General features: G+C 36.5%; 1 protein-coding gene across 11 annotated transcripts in view; it reads right to left on the reverse strand.

The window, feature by feature from the left end:
- The window catches only part of Pard3 (par-3 family cell polarity regulator), a 575,898-nt gene that overhangs the window by 197,808 nt on the left and 360,798 nt on the right, over positions 1 to 17,292 (reverse strand). For 5 of the 11 annotated variants that reach the window (XM_090319128.1, XM_090319127.1, XM_090319126.1 and 2 more), the window contains 4 exons: positions 16,003 to 16,192; positions 9,994 to 10,055; positions 8,812 to 8,856; positions 3,620 to 3,847 (listed from right to left, as the gene is read on the reverse strand). In XM_090319128.1, coding sequence (XP_090175254.1) covers positions 3,620 to 3,847; positions 8,812 to 8,856; positions 9,994 to 10,055; positions 16,003 to 16,192 — 525 coding nt within the window. Of the gene's footprint in view, positions 1 to 3,619; positions 3,848 to 8,811; positions 8,857 to 9,903; positions 10,056 to 16,002; positions 16,193 to 17,292 lie in introns of all 11 variants that reach the window. The other 6 variants (XM_090319125.1, XM_090319122.1, XM_090319120.1 and 3 more) reach the window with 3 other exon arrangements.

Below are 17,292 nucleotides of genomic sequence, written 5' to 3' on the forward strand. Positions count from 1 at the left end.
TAAATTTTAATGTACTATTTTCTCGTTTTAAAAAGGAAACTGTATATTCAGGAGCAGGTGTCCTTACTGGTGGGAAGTACAGAGGTTAACACAGAATTATCAGCTACTATTGCTTCAGTGTGTGTTTTCCATAGGTCTTTGTACCTAATACATGGTCTCAGGGATACAATTACTTATTTCAAGTGAGGAAACCTTTGAGAGATTATGTGTAGTACGAGGTCACTGGTAACCATGAAGGGAACTGTAGACCCCAGGCTCCAATATTTTTCATGATGTAAGTATGTTGCCCAATACAAACTCCCCACCACTGCCATCCAGAGTTCTCATCAGAGGCTTAAAGCCAGGCAGCTGTGTGACTAGAATTGCATCTCTAGAACTAAATAAAACTTTTCTCCAGAAGTTAATTGCCTCTGGTACTTTATTATATAGTAAGACAAAGCTGACTAATGGAGTATGCGTTGTATTTATATATATTCGGTCTTCTGTTGCATTTGAAATAAGTGATGAAGGAAGAAACTGAATTATAATAGGATTAAAATATCACTGTAAACAGAATGAGAAAATATTCAAAAGCATTCTAAATTATAAACAGTTAGAAATATGTTGAGGAACCAAAGCACTGTATTCTTAAAATTAAGTTTTCACACCGAAAAGACAGAATTAAAATCCTTAAATATCAAGGAAGACTGGTCAGAATGGCAAAAACGATTGCTGCAATGGAAGAAACTTCAGCATTGCCAAAAGCTCATATGACTCAGTATCTTGGAGAAAAGGCTTGGCATCTAAAATCGGAAATATGTTCTTCATCTGGCAATAATAGGCTGCATATATTTGAAATCACTGGCTGATTCTAAAGAAACTGTCCAGATTTCAATGGGGAATTTGATAGTGTGGGGGTGCAATCCTCTCCCAAGTTTCCTTTTGCATATTACATTATGGAAGAAATGTTCATCTTCCCTAACACATTACATGGTACAAGCAAACATTACATAATATTGCTCTAGAATGTCTCAGAACCTGTTCTTTATTTAAAAATTTTCTTGTCCACCACAATCTCCTTAGGAAAATGGGTTACCCAATGTGAAAAAGCAAGTAATTTACAACCGACATAAATTATCGATATTCTCTGCTCTAATTTCAGTCTGTGTGGCTTCCAACTTTTCTCACAGGAAGTGGTTAGATGGGTAGAGAGTCATGTATATCAAGAAAAGGCTAGAATTTATATACAGGTATGTTTCTTATATATTGAGCTATATTCCTGCAGACATACCATCTGTACTGGTTGGTGCTCACAGTGGTTGAATTCATTTACATGAAACCCACCAAACGTGTCTAGGGAAAGAATGCTGGCAAAAGGAGAAGTGAAAATATGAATGGGTGGTGGTGGTGAAGCCATTCCATGGACCTAGAATATGTCAATGGATCAACAATTCACCTCCTCATGATACTAATGTATGCAAATTCAAAATTTTTAGAAATTTAAGAGAGTAATGAATGTGAGTCTGATTAAAGTACACTGTATCCATTATGAAAATATAATAGGCAAGCACATTACTTGTTCAGTTATCACACACTAATAAAAATAACTAAAACAAAAAAATTAAAATTAGTAGTTCTCACGAATGTAACTTGGTCAGAAATCTTTGTCATTTGGATTCTTTCTTTTCTTCTTCCTCTCTTTTTTTTTTTATTTTTCAAAGTCCTGAGGCTTGAGCTCAAGTAATGGGCACTGTCCTTGAGTTTCTTTTAACTCAAAAGAAGCTACTTGAGCCACAAAGCTACTTCTGGCTTTTTCTGTGTATGTTGTACTGAGGAACTGAACCCGGGTGGTGGGGGGGGGGGAGAGGGGGCATTTCATGTACGCTAGGCAAGCACTCTATCACTAAGATACAATCCCTCCATTTAGATTCCTATGTCTTGCTCTTCTAATTAATACATTATGAAGAATGTTATAGAATAACAATATTATGAATGCATCATGAATACAGTTTTCCACAATTTTTATTTAGAATGGCTTTTCTATGAGTATATGAATTTGGGGTCTGGGCACTATCAGTTAGCTTTTTTTTGTTAATTGTTTTGCTCAAGGCTAGCATTCTACCACCAGAGTAACAGCTCTACTTCTGGCATTTGGGGATAGTAAAATGGAGATAAGAGTCTTACAGATGTTCTTGTTTGGCTTCAAATGTAATCCTTAGAGCTCAGTCTCCTGAGTAATTAGGATTACAGGCATGAGCCACTAGTGTCTGGTGAAAAGGACATTTTCCTTGTTTTTTTTTTTTTATTATTGGTTGGATTGGTCATGGGGCTTCAACTGTGGGCCTGGAGGACATTTTTATAAAAATAAATGTTTATAAAGATAACCTCATAAAGAATAATGATTCATATTCATAAACACTACAGTCCCTGCCCTTGGACAAATATATCCATTCATATTAATCTTTGACTTTCAGTCTATTTAGTAAAACTTTTTGGAAATACACACACATCTACAAATAGATCCTGCTAATCTGATTCAAGAAAATCAAGAGTAAGCAGGGGGTCAGTGGCTCACACTCGTAATCCTAGCTACTCAGGAGGCTGAGATGTGAGGGTCACAGTTCAAAGCCAGGCCAGGCATGAAAGTCCATGAGCCTCTTATCTCTAACTAACCACCAGAAAATTGGAAGAAGTGGCACTGTGGCTCAACATGGTAGACTGGTAGATTTGAGCTGAAGAGCTAAGGGACAGTGCCCAGGCTGACGAAAAAAAAAAAAAACAAAAAAGAAAATCAACAGTAACTTCACATACTATCTATCTACCTATCATTACATCCATATGTATATATATACATATGTGTGTGTGTATATATATGGAGATATATAAACAAGTGTATATACATATATAAGGAGTTACTAACATGTGTATTTTATATATAGATTAGATATATTATATATATACATACACACATATACAGGATCACAACTATTACATATATTCAGTGGCTATACCACCTGACATACACTACACAGCAGTAATTATCAAACATTCTGGTCTAAGCATAATTTGACATGCCTACAGATTATTAAGGACTATAAATAACATTTTTAAAACATGAATTGTATCTATCAATATGTAGGTTGAAAACTCAGAAGTTGTAAAATATAAATGACTTTGTATAGCATAAATAACAAATCAAATCAATGACATGGTGACAGAAATTAAATTCTATCATATAGACTTTAAAAAAATCCCATATTTTCCCAAAGAGATGTAATTTTTGTTTTGTGAATTTACTGTTAGCTGAAAAGATAGATTCTAACTGGGAATAATGATACACAACTGAAATCTCAGTTCCTGGGTCGCTGGGGTAGGAGGATTGTATGTTCAAGGCTAGCTGGCATTACATAGTGAAACTCTATCTCTGCATTCAATCTAATGCATGCCACAAAGCCCATGACCTCTACAAAATCCCCCTGCAAACTCATGACAGAATGAAAGTACAAAGGAAAAGATTTATCTTCTTACATGTTGGACCTCAGAGATCCCCTTGAACACTTCAGTGTCCCTGGGACACAGTTTGGGAATCACTGCATTAAGGAGCCTCTTACAAATGTTCTCTCAGCCCCTGGGGACTTACAAGTTTCCATGCCTTCATCATCATCATCTACAGCCGGTTTATCATAAGACTTATCAATGGCAGCTCTAAAGCTCTCATTGCAACCTCTTCCTCTGATGATCCGAGGCCGTGGCCGATGGAAAGGAATGTCTCCATTCAGAGTCACCTCAGCAACAGCAGTCTGTAGACTTTCCAATGAGCTTGACTTCTTCAGACCCAGAGAAGGTCCCACATCTCTGCTCGGGGAGCCTTTGGAGGGTTTCAAAAAAAATAATAACATGTTAGAGGTAAGTAGAAATCATATACATGAGTATCTCTACATTGTAAAAAACATCAGGGTTATTATTCTTTTTCTTACTGGTGAGGGCTTGAATGTGGATAGAAAATATATAAATAATGGCCATTGTTAACTTTAATTTTCTCCGCATTCATAAGATTGCCTGTTTCCATTAGAAAAATCTCTCACTGGTTTCCACTTTTATCTCAACAAAAAAAAGGAATTCTTATCAAATCATTTTGTTCCAAGTAATATGTAGTATATGCATACATATATTATATAGTCTAAAATAAACCCCAGAATAATCAAAACTTTCATTCAAAACACAGAAGTGATGAGAAGGCTAAAAGGCAACCAACAGATGTAAGCCTTTTAATGTGACTGAAAGCATTTTCTGGCAGTATAGGACCATTCCTAGTAAAAAATGGGATGTCCATGTTTTAAACTTCATCTTTCACAGTGACTGCAAAATCACAGCCCTCTCAAAAGGAGCTATGCATAGCAATGTGGAAGAACAACCTGAGATCAGGCAGAAGTGATTCTAGGAAATAAGAATGTTCTATAGAAAGTTATACAAGATCCTAATGGCCACAAATGTAATAATTGCTCTCTCTCAGGAGGGGGAAGTAAAGGAGAGGTGAAAGGGTTGGACCTAAGTCTTTATATCTGCAGTCCTGGGAATAACACCTGCTTTAAAAGAAGAAAACAAAACAGGGGAGGGATAGAAGTAAGAAGAATCAGCAATTGCTAAGGAAATTTCAGCCAGATAACAGGGGAAAACTCATGGAATTAAAATTTTGGCTCTATTTCTGGAAGTTCCAGGGCAGAGAGACCTTAAATAATACTAAGAGAACCAGGTTTAGCAGGCAATCAAACCTGATTTCATTAACTAGGTGAGACAGCCCCATCCATCACTGCCTGACCCAGCACTCAAAGGTAGACTAATTCAGCTTCAAGTAGCCAAAATAGTAGCTCTGTACTGCCACCTGGGCAATGCAGGTTTCAGAACCAGTTCTTCACTTATCCTGTTAGAAAGACAGATAAAATACATGGGAGCATGGGAGAAACTAGTTTATCTCTGCATGGAGTCATCAGCCCATATGTTGATCAATAATTAGAAAGTAGCCTTGTCATGTTATTATCTAGAAGACAAATCGTTGTGACATGGGCTTTCCATAGCTCAGAGTATTTTAAGAAAGATCAAAATCAAATTCAGAGCATCAAAATAGGAATTTTCCTTTAAAGATTCATTTAGATCACATCTTTTGACCAATTTTCACAATGGGGTTGTCATTTTAGATATGTCGAAAATGCAATAGACGCAGAAAGGTAGACATATAATTCTAATGATGAAGGAATAATCCATAAATTACCATGCTGGGAGAAAATGATGATATATTTCAGTTTCTCAATGTGGGTTTTATTTTATGACAAGAATACACAAAAAATATTTCAAACAAGATCAATCTTACTTTTCCTCTTTATAGCTCTGTAATTTTTGACAAGTACATTTTCTAAATTACTAAAAAAATTCTGTTACAGGAAAGAAAATGAATTTTGTCCCAATGGAGAAACAAAAGATAAGATTACAGAATCAGGAAGAAGAGAAAGGATCTATCCTGGACAGAGGTACTACGTAAAATTAGCATTGGAGAGAGCTTTAAAAAAATGATGACTATCAATTTTCATAATTTGCCAGCTGTGTTTGGGTTCTATAAAACATGTTATTAGGCAAATATTTGGTGCCTTTTTGGATTCATTAGGATATATGTCTGTATAAATGTATGAGCATGGGTATATGTGTCTCCAGTTACAGAGCTTGCCTAGGAAGTAAAAAGTCCTGAGTTCAAATCCCAATATAATTATTAATTCATGCTTTCAATACAGTTATTATACAAATGATACTGTAAATATCATTTGCTGTGTTAATCTTCATTCATGAAAAGTTAGCTGAGTTTTTATTGAAGATACTCAAAGCAATAAAAAATGTTAATAAGGGCCAACCACTAGTGCTTCATGCATGTTATGCTAGCTACTCAGAGAGGCTAAGATCTGAGGATCATGGTTTGAAACCAGCTCAACCAGAAAAGTCCCTTAGACTCATATCTCCAATAAATTATTCAGAAAAAGCCAGAAGTGGTACTGTGCCTCAAGTGGTAGAGAACTAGCCTAGCACATGTGATGTCCTGGATTTTATCCACAGCACTGCACCACACACCCACACCCATACCCACCCCCCCACACGTATCAGTGCTACTCAAGAGTGTTACATATCAAACCTTTCTCTCATAAAATCAGTTGTTTCAGTTCAGAAAAAAAAAGTTGGTAACTGTTAATGAGAGGTACAAGGACTACAAGAGGTTAATGGACTAATTAGTCTACATTTATGTTGGCTGACAATTTCCATAATAAAGTTACCTTGAAAGCTCGTCTCTATAACTTGCCAGTCTTGTGACAGGACTTAGCAAACTCAGGGATTAACCAGGAAATTTTTACTGGAATCTGTTTGTATCCATTTATTTATATATCATCTGTGGTTATTTACATTCTACAATAGCACTGAAGACTACAAGGCCTGCAAGGCCTCCAGTGCTGTCTGCCTCTTTGCAGAAAGAAGCCATTGACTTCTGATCTACCACATGAGTATCATAAACTGTGTAATTATATTTGTCCAAGAAACTTTAGTGAAGTTTTTTGTGTGCTTTGAGTTTGCTGGTGTCAGGGCTTGAACTCAGAGCCTCCACCCACTCAGCTTTTCCATTCTTGACTGATACTCCATTTAAGCTGAGCCACATTTCCAGTTCTACTTATTTCTGGTTGATTAGAGATAGAATCTCATGGATTTCTCTGCCTGGGTTGGATATGAGCTATCATCTTCTAGATCTAAGCCTTTTGAGTAGAAATGATAATAGGCATGAGCTACCAGGACCTAGCTAAGAAAGATTTTAAATGATATAAATAGGGAAATTATGCTATCTTCACTACATCTGAATTCTCATTATTGTAGTACTGAGAATTGAGCCCAGGGACTTGAATATTCAAGGCAAGTGTTCTACTACTGGCCTAAACCCTTTGCCTTAGATCTAATTTTTTTTAAATTTCTAATATTCCTCTTGCTCAAACCTAAACCTAAAGACAGTAAAGGATAAATGGAAATGAATTTCAATCTTCATTATGAAAGGTTTCTAGCACAATAGATGATCTATATGATAAAAATGCCACTCTGACTTTACCAAAATCTTTGGACTGTCAAATCATGACAATCTTGGAAATCTATGTGAAGTGAAGAAGGAAAATAACTGAAAATCTGTTGACTTTCTAACTCAGCAGACAGAACCAAGTTTAGACATTTTACTGATGCTAATATAGAACTAATTCACCAAAAGGTTATTTGGTGTTCATCTAATAATTTTTAATCTTATGATCTCTCAACTAATATTTTATTAAAGAAAAAACAGCATGATTAGCTTATAAAATTTGTGTCTTCACCAGAAAATGCTTTCATATAAAATCTAGAGTCATTACCTTTTAAATAAAACAAAATTGTTCTTTTATTTGTAATCTCTTTGACCTAGTTAAAAACGTCATTTAGTTTTCACCTAACTGGTATGATCCATAGTCATATCCTAGTTCAAGTGGATTTTTAGCAACATTAAGTCAGAAGTTGGATCTTTAAAAGCACTATATAGTTTAACTAAAAAAAACCAAAAAACAAAAAACAAGTGCCTATTTTATATATCTAAACTATCAAGTAACATGTTCATGTGCCCATGATTCAGACTTCCAATGAATGTGATGCTTGATAAGAAAAATAGGTACTTAGGAATAGCTGAGGCTACAATTAATTGCTTGGCAATATAGTCTTGTGATTTATTGGATGTAATTTTACAACCTATCATTCTACAGAAGATGGTAACTCCAAACATGCTCACAATAATCTGTACAGGATATTATATACAGGATATATTCACATTTTTCAACAAGGCTAAAGCTATTACTACTGCAGGTTAAAAAGGTGAACTACAGCTAATTAGTACCAAGTGATATGACTACATTTTCCTACATCTAGGATTATTAATACAAGATTTTTAACTTAACTCATAAGTGCCAATACACAAAAACAGCATAAAGTTTTTAAGTATTTAAACTACAATGAGAGATTTTTCTCTCCTTAGGAAGCTGAAGCAGGCGGGTTGTGAGCTTGCAGGCAGTATGGACTCTCCTCACTGAAACTATTTTGAGGGAAGGGATTCAGGGGAGAAGGACTTTTCTCTAGTGATTTTCATGTGAAAACAAAAAAAGTAAAATCTACTATAATGCTACATCCAGTTCCACAGAGTCCATTATTTCCATGGAATGATATAGTGGCAAATGAATGTAGAACAGGTTCACAAAGCTAATGGAGCCATTTACATTCAATAGTCTAATCCATTGTCAGGTTTAATTATAAACTAGTTCTTGCACCAGAAAAAGAACTAAGGAATGATTTATGATAGCAATATTAGACACTCACCTTTAGCAATGTTATCTTTCAAACCACAATCATCACCTTAAGAATTGGATGTAATCTAGACTTCACATTAGTGACTTTAAAACTTAATAGTACATGTTTTCAGAATTTCAAGCTAAACTTAAGTTTTCAGAATTTTTATGTCTTACAAATTATGAGCAATCATTCTTATATAAATATGGCCTGAAAAATCTAAGTCTGTTTTTAAGACTTTAACATAATGTTTCCATTTAATAGGAACATCACTGATAATTGTTTTTTTCTAACAGAAAGACAAATCTTACACAATTTGATTTCCCACAATGGAAACATCTGTGCAAGACTGGAATACTTATGTTTACATGCATTATGACTGGCAGCTCGGTAATTGTGATAAGCTCCGTGGACCATGGTTTCCATGGCAACAGTCTAACAATCCATTCTTACCTGCTTTCTGGTCATCCACTGTATTGAGTTTACTCTCGTCAGCTACTGTTAAAAGGTAAATGTATAATGGTTAGCCCAGTTAGTCCCCTCAGCCCAACATGCTTCAATCATTCCCAGATCTTCACAGTTAGGTGACAAATCTTAGGTAATATTTCATGCAAACAGTATGTAACATCAAGCAGACATCCATAATCAAAAATAAAGGGAGAATATAAGCAGTATCTCCATGCAATTGGCCAGTCATTTCATTTACAGATCTGTGTGTTATTCATATGTTAGCATATCACAATTAGCCAAGGCAATGCATCACCAAAATTTTCTTATATGCATATGAGAAATTAATGCTTTTAGTCTTAAAGTTACAAACAGCCACCAGAGAACAGCGTATGTTACAAGAGATTAACAAAAAGTTCTTTTAAAAAAAATCATTCGTTTCTGCATATAATTTTTTAATTTTTTTTTTGGTTGATTTAGATTTGGAGAAGGGCACTACCTGATTAGTGTCTGATTGAACAACTATAGTTATTTTCCTCCTCTTGCTTGTTCTCAAATACATTCTAGAATAAATGTTCTCTTAAATTATTAATTTGATTAAATGTCTTAATTACCCAAGTACAAGCGAATCTATCAAATAACCTCAAAGAGTTATTGAAGAAAGATAATGCAACATAACAAAATTCTAGACATGGATTGAGATAATGGTTTCTCTCCAAAGTTCTGTCATGTAGTTCAAATAATTCCCCCAAAAAACAAATACAATTTCAGTGAAATTGCTTTTCAGTAGTCAAAGTGTGAAAACATTTCAGATTTTTTAAGATAAAGATATATGAATATAGCATGATATGCACATGTGTTTGTTTCCTTTCTCATAAGAACACATATATCACCATATTGTATATTATATAAACATGCCATTTGTAAGTACTTCAGTTATCTCAAACACACAGGAAAACTAATTTTTGCCAAATTTTCATAGTTCACATTTATATTTTCTATTGTGCAAAATAAACAGACATGTGTTTGGGGCCATCAATTCTATCCTGAAAGCATCAAAACCTTATTTAGATAAACATTCATGGAGATTGTACTCACTACCTAAATCCATGCTTTTTGATTTTCGCGTTTTAACGAAATCCAATTGACTGGCATCTGAAAATTGCTTTGTGCGTTTTTCTGACATACTCTGCCGTCCAAATCCTTCCCGTTGAAAAGCAAGAACTGGATCAACATCTGGACTCAAAGAGCTGGTGTAAAGAGAAAGATAAGCATAAAAGTATCCATTAAAAGTAGAAAATATCCAGTTTTTAGACAAAATTTTATATGTACTTGTGTGTACATGTGATTAGTTCTCAAAAATTTAAACTAAGTAACAACAAAGACCACTTTGAAATACACAATACCTGAATGGAAGGTAATGCAAAAGTAGGTAATTTAACACCAGAGTTAAAAATGTGTTTGTTTTTTTCCTCTGCTTCCTATTCTGTTTCTTCACTATGTTTGATCATATATCCTTATTTTTCAATGATCATTAAAAATGAGCCCAGTCCTTGGTAGTCATTGGAGAGTTTCATAATGTATATAATAATATATATGACATGTATGACTCTATAAATTACAGTGGAATATTAGTTTCCAAAGCTTGTGCTCTGACCCTCTTTATATGTTTATCCTGTGTTTCAGAAAAGGAAAGAGAAGAAAAAAAATCTTCATGAAGGTGCAATATCTTTGCAATCGCTAATCCACTGAAAAACCCAATTTAATGAAGTGCCAACAGATCTATTCTGATTAAGCTATCCTACTGGATAGTCCAAAGTCAAAACAATAAATAAGAAAAGATCCTGTGTTCTACAAATTCCTAAGAATATTCTAAGCTGGATGTATGAACAGATGCTGTGGCTCCGACAGATGAGAGGATCAACAGTGTATGAGGGTGTCAGGAGAAGCTCAGCTAACTTTAGATGATATTTGAGTCAGGTTACATCAACACAGTGGCCCCAGTGTGGAAGAAAAGGAAGCATATGGCACTGCATTGGGAACAGGATATGTTCCAAAGTGATTTTTCCAAAGGAAGTGGCTGGAGCTGATGCTGAATCGCTGTTAGTTGTAAAAATCTTTGATCAAGTTAAAAAGCACTATCAGGTGTTCTGAGCACATTTTATAGGAGGGCATTTTTTTTTTCCCTTGCATTGCTACCTATCCTTGTAGGATCCAGACACCTTACCTATAGGGCCAGCAGGAGAATGACTCTCCATGAGAAATTAAACATATTGACAATAAGTGGGACAATTCTGCTAAGAAACCTGGATTTCAACAGATTTTAACGTTTCTGATGAATTCAAGGTCTTAGGAAAATGATCTTTTATATCGTGAAACTTACGATGATCTAGTTGAGATGCACAGTGGAAATTTATCTGCAATTTCTTGCAGATGAAATGATAGTTGGCCAAAAGTTGAAAAAATACCAAGAGAATATCTCTCCCAGTAGGTTAAGTAGAATGATATGTTTTGGACCTTACTTACAATGAGAATTACTTCATTTTTCAAGGCAAATGAAAGAGTTCAATGAAGTAAGGTGAAAGGCCTTTTGCAAATAGTAAACTAAGGAATTAGTATTATCCCATGAAGATTTCTTATTAAATGACCAAAGTAGTATTAATTATGTTGATCTTAAAAACCACTTTGTAAACTATTTAATTAAAAAAGAAGAAGAAAGAAAGAAAAAGCTTAGTGTTGGTGACCCATGCCTGTAATTCAAGAGGCTGATATTTGAGAATCCTTGTCGGAAGCCAGTCAGGGCAGGAAAGTCCTTGATATTCTTGTCTCCAATTAACCATGAAAAGCTAGAACTGGAACTGTGACTCAACTAGTAGAGTGCTAGGAAAAGCTTAGGGACAGCGCCCAAGCCCTTAGTTCAGAACTTGAACACACACACACACACACACACACACACACACACACACACACACACACGCCACATAAAGGACAGACATTCTCAATCTTTTCCACCAAATTCATGGCACGCCTGACTAAGAGAAATCTAGTCAGTTGAGTAGACTTCAGAATTGAAGAAAGTATTCACTCCTGAAGTCAAGTACAAACAGGGTCAAATCAACAATGAGCCTGCCCTTAAATATTGCAAAATTTAAGTTGCCTTACTCTAGCTCCATGTCAGGAATCCAGATAATAAAAGATAAATCTCACAGGGAACAGGAGTCTAATCCAAGCCCCGAATAATTTTATGATTGTGGTATTACATGAAGTTATACACTAATTAATGCCATTGTACACAGCTTCTATACATCACCTTTATAATAACAATAAAAGTTTTGTTTTTGTTTGTGCTTGAACTTAGGGCCTGAGCTCTGTCCTTGAGCCTCTCAGTGCTCAAGACTCTACCACTTAAACCACTTCCAGCGTCACTTCTAGTATTGTCTGTTTATGTGGGACTGAGGAATCGAACCCAGGGCTTCATGCTAGGCAAGCACTCTACCACTGAGCAACATTCTCAGCCCCTAAAAAGGTTTTTTTTTGTTTTGTTTTTTTTTTCTTTAAGAAAAATGCAATGTCATATGTATGGATGCAGCTGAGTGGTAAAGGGATTCCCGAGCATGCTCACGGCCTACCTTTGATCTTTAGAAGTGAAAAACTGAAGCCCATACAATGAGAACTGACAACTTTAAATAATACATTACCACTAACAATATTTCTATTGTTTGTTGAAAGTAGATCTCCACTCATTGCCTGCTTGCTAGTCCCTTTCTTCCCTTCCACCACCTCTCCTTTTCTTCCTTCCTTCCCCCATCCCTTCCTTTCTTTCCACTTCCTCTCTGCTTGGTTGCTTGCTTCCTTTTCTTTGGGATTTTCTTTCCTTTCTTTCCCTCCCTCTCCCTCTCCCCCTTTCTCTTTCCCTCCCTCCTTTCCTTTCTTGCAGAACTCTTTAAAACCTGAACCCACAATCTGCATGTATGAAAATAAAACAATGAACCATGTTGAAATGGCCTTCAGTAGAGGGAAGAGCAGCAGCAGCAGCAGGAATAATACATGAATAATACATTGTACACAGAATTAAAATGCCACAATGAAACCACCCTATGTAAATTAATGTATCAGGAGGAGGAGGAAGAGGAAGAAGAGGAGGAGGAAGTGGAAAAAGGAGGAAGAGGAAGACAAGGAGGAGGAGGAGGAAAAGGAGGAGAAGGAGGAGGATGGTAAGGAGGAGAAGAACAAAGAGAAGAGCAAGAAGGAGAAAAACAAAGAGAAGGAGGAGAAAGAGGAGGAGGAGGAGGAGAAGAGGAGGAAGAGAAGGAGCAGGAGGAGGAGAAACATCTGAGCATGATGAGAGCACCACACTTGAGGACAGCATGAACTTGCCAAACAGTTTACAGAATTTATTGGCAAAAGTTGTTCAAAGAAATACAATTTATCACTGCCCAAACTGTCATTTAGCGTATTTTCAAAGTCATTTTACAGTCTCTGAAATTAAGTTGTCATTAAAATTAAAATGTGCTAGCTGGACACCAGTAGCTCCTGTCTGTAATCCTAGATGTTCAGTAGACTGAGTTCTGAGGATCTTAGTTCGTAGCCAGCTTAGGCAGTCTGAGTCTCTTATCCAATTATTCGGAGAAAAGATGAAGGCTGAGTTGTTGCTTAAGTGATAGAACACCAGCATTGAAAGGAAGAATCTAAGGGATAGAACCCAGGACATGAGTTCACATGCCAGTTTTGGAGCACGCATATGCGCACATACACACACACACCAGAATATTCCCCTTCCTTAAATACATTGTTCTCTAAATCAGTTAATTGAAAAGAACACATATTCTACTCATTAACAAATTAGAAGCACAGCCATTTGACATATTTAGTCTTCCACAATTGTGCACTGAACTATAAACATACACAATTTAAAATGTCGAATGAGTTTGTGAGTTAATAAGAGTCTTAAAATAACTGAATATTCTTAAACCATGACATAATTAATTCTTCCCTATTAATAAAACCATTAAACTAATTTCAGATACAATAAACAGTGTACCAGAATATTTAACAAGTTAGGCTGCAGGACTGACAGATGATTCTTTAGAGAATGTAACCATATCCTGACCCCATGATGTTATTAAAAATTCCACTTATTAATCCTGTCTTATTGCCCTTCTGTTTTCCTAACATTTTCATCAAAGATTAGGGAGATATTGTCAGCCTGGAAAAGCTTACATTTTCTGCCGTGATGCAGAACAGCTGCCATTCTTGTTTGGATAACCCTTCATTCATATTCTTTCCTTTGCCTCACATTCCCCACAGTAAAATCACCCAAGTCCTCCTCGTTTTTTGCAAATCCTTAGGGAAATTAATGCCACCATCCATTTCTATGAGTTATTTACTGCTTTTCACCAATGGAACACTTCAGCAGACCCCAGCCTGCTCTGTTTTCATGACCATACCTCCAATGTTTCTCAACATGGTGGAGAGTCAAAGGATTTGGTCCCAGAGATGAATACTGGAAAGATCTAAACCTTACTTTCTCCACTGCTGTTCTCCCTTTCAGAAAGAGACAGGATTTGGAGCAATGTAACAGCATTTGCTTATTTCTGGAGGGATTTTACCATATATTGTGGTCCCCCTCAAAGCATAACCAAAAAACTTCATTCACGATGAGCTATTATGGTGCAGGCTTAAGCAGAGCTCTATTTTTATATCACATTTTCAAAGGGAGAATTTTAAAAGAAATAAAAGCTAGAGACCAACATTTCAAAGGCCTAAATTACAGGTGAAATTATTTCCAGAGAACATCTGCAGAATTAACAAATAAATGCACTGCATTTTTGTGAGCTTTAGTGGGTGTTTGGGAAAGGAGTAGGGACGTATAATTTATTTTGTTAAAAGTAGTCTTGACATGTTAACACAAATAAATGCAAGTCAGCTAGACACATTTAATTTAATATTTAACCCTGACCCAGGTTATGCAAAGAGTAAGAGGTTATTACATGGTCAATAGTGAAGGAACAATGCCAAAAGCACGGTTTTGCTAATAGGACAAGGATGAGACTTGGTTTAATGAGAATCCCAAACTTAAAAGGCATCCCTACAGGAGAGTCCCTTTGTGCTCACTGATACATAATTAGTAGGCATATAGATTAAGATGCATAGCCACACTGGAGCCACACATTGGCCCAACTATATCTAAGACTTTCTTTTACTTTAAAAGACATGGCGGGGGACGGGAGGGGTGGGGAAGAGGAGCACAAAACTGTCCCCAAACTCACCATGCTTGAACCTCCTACAAAGTAGTTTAAAGAATATGGTTATGTCAGACCCCAGGGGCTCAAACCCATAATTCTAGCTGATGGTCACGGTTCGAAGGCAGCCGAGACAGCAAAGTCCCTAGGACACTTATCTCTAATTAGCTAGCAAAAAAACAAAACCTGGAAGTGGAGGCTTGGCTCAAGAGGTGGACTGCCACTCTTGAACAAAAAAACTAAAAGACATTTCTTTCCCAAGATGGGGTTCCCTGGAGCCTGTGAGTGGTCTGCAGTCCTCATGAAAAAAAAAAAAAAATTCCATGTATGTTTATGTTCCTCTTAAGTTTCCTTGCAGGGATGGCTGGCTGGGAACTCCTGGCCTGGCATTCCCCATAGCAAATTGCTCATTTTTCAGCCTTGTCTTTCTAACATAATAAAAGACACATACCTTCAAAAACACAAAACAAACAACTACAACAAACAAACAACCCTAAAAGACAGCTCTCCCAGGCACTAATTTGAAGCCTCACTACTGGCATATAGACACATACCCTAAATCAAAGGAAAATCCAGATTGTAGTTAAAACACTTACCTCCCATTTCCAGAATACATAATTGCTTTCATCTAATTGATTTAACTAACTTAGTGATTCGCTTTGAATCAATTTAATAGAAATACAATCATTAAATTAAAACTGATTTAAAATTAAATAGTAAAAAAGAATTAAGTATAGTGTTGTTTGGGGTTGGTACTTGTTTTGTTGTTGTGTTGGCCATGAAGGCTATTACAACTATGAAGTTTACAGGACAGAGGGAAAGTCTTTTGTTAAGAGTGATAGTTAAGAGTATTAAACGGAATTCATGAAGGAATTCATCCCTTGTATTCAGGTACAAGTTACATAAACATGAATAAAACAGACCAGTGTTTCCTCAGCCAGAAGCAAGCACTTACCAGTCAGCAGACTCAATAACTGCAGCCTTAGCCCAGGAGCCAGCCTCGGAGATCACAAATCCCACGTCCTCATGGGACCCGGAAGATGACTGGTCTGAGAGATGTGGGGGAAGCACCGGCAGTCTGTCATCTTCTATAATGACAGTATCGTCTTGAGGCATATTCACAGTGGGGGACAGCTGGTATTTACCTGCCAGATGCAAAAGGAAAAAGCAGTTCTAGACACCAGTCTAAGTATAATACCTATTCACATGAATAACCTCCATCATCAGGAAAAGCCTCAACTTCCACAGAGCTACAGAGCAAGAGAGAATCTACCATGTTTATTTTTTCAGAAATGATTATCAAACAGAGACCTCAAGTCTGCAAGGCTCTCTGACACAGTGGTGATACAACTCAGACCATGATATGTGATTTCTCTGGTGTGCCCGCTTTGGAAGGATAGGTTGGTCATCAAAAAGGCTTCTAATAAACAAATTCTAAAGTGAGAAAGTCTTTGAAAAAATTTAGCAAGAAATTTAGAGTGAGGCCTCATTAACTTAAGGCAATCATTCATCCATTCACTCATCAGCAAGCTACTGCATACCAGGCTCCTTGGAGAGGGGACAACTCATCAACCGGGAGGAACAGACACACAAACAGCATGGTGGTGTAAGCATTGTGCAGAGATGTGGTTGCTGTGGCATTCACCTGGGCTGTTCAACATCACTGACAATCTAGATGCACCACTTTTCATACAAAAAAGTATTTCAAGGTGTTAAACTCCAATAGATGATTTTGGAATCAAAATCATGGCAGCTTTTCCCCTCCAATCATCTACAGATCTAGCAGCTTCCTCGCTAAATTTTGAATACTATTCCTGGGCAGGACCGGCTGCTCAGCAAAGGTTTGGATATACGTAGAATTTGGGTATACTCAGATGCCTGAGACCATCCACCCAGAAACATCACCGAGGTGCCAAGACATGGCTCACTAATCTAGGCTCCCCTAAAAAATAAGGAACCTGGGCAATTTCCCAGACCACCTCACAAGAGGAGAGGAAACCTTTCCACTTCAAACTTCCAAACTGTTTAATCACTTGTGGTAGGTCCTTCTCAAACAAAGCTTCTGCTTCTTTAAGATCTACCACAATATTGTACATCTCTTCTATTAAAACTGCACATGGAATGGGTGAACAATTTAACATTAGTCTTAGGTCCAACCTTACAAGCAAGTAATTTTAACAATGATGAGGGCGGCATATTTAGTCTTTAAAAAAAAGTCCTTTTTTTTTTTTTTTTTTTTTTTGCC

The sequence above is a fragment of the Megascapheus bottae genome, chromosome 26 (genome assembly GCF_031878675.1).
Source record: "Megascapheus bottae isolate mThoBot1 chromosome 26, mThoBot2.hap1, whole genome shotgun sequence".
Lineage (NCBI taxonomy): Eukaryota > Metazoa > Chordata > Mammalia > Rodentia > Geomyidae > Megascapheus > Megascapheus bottae.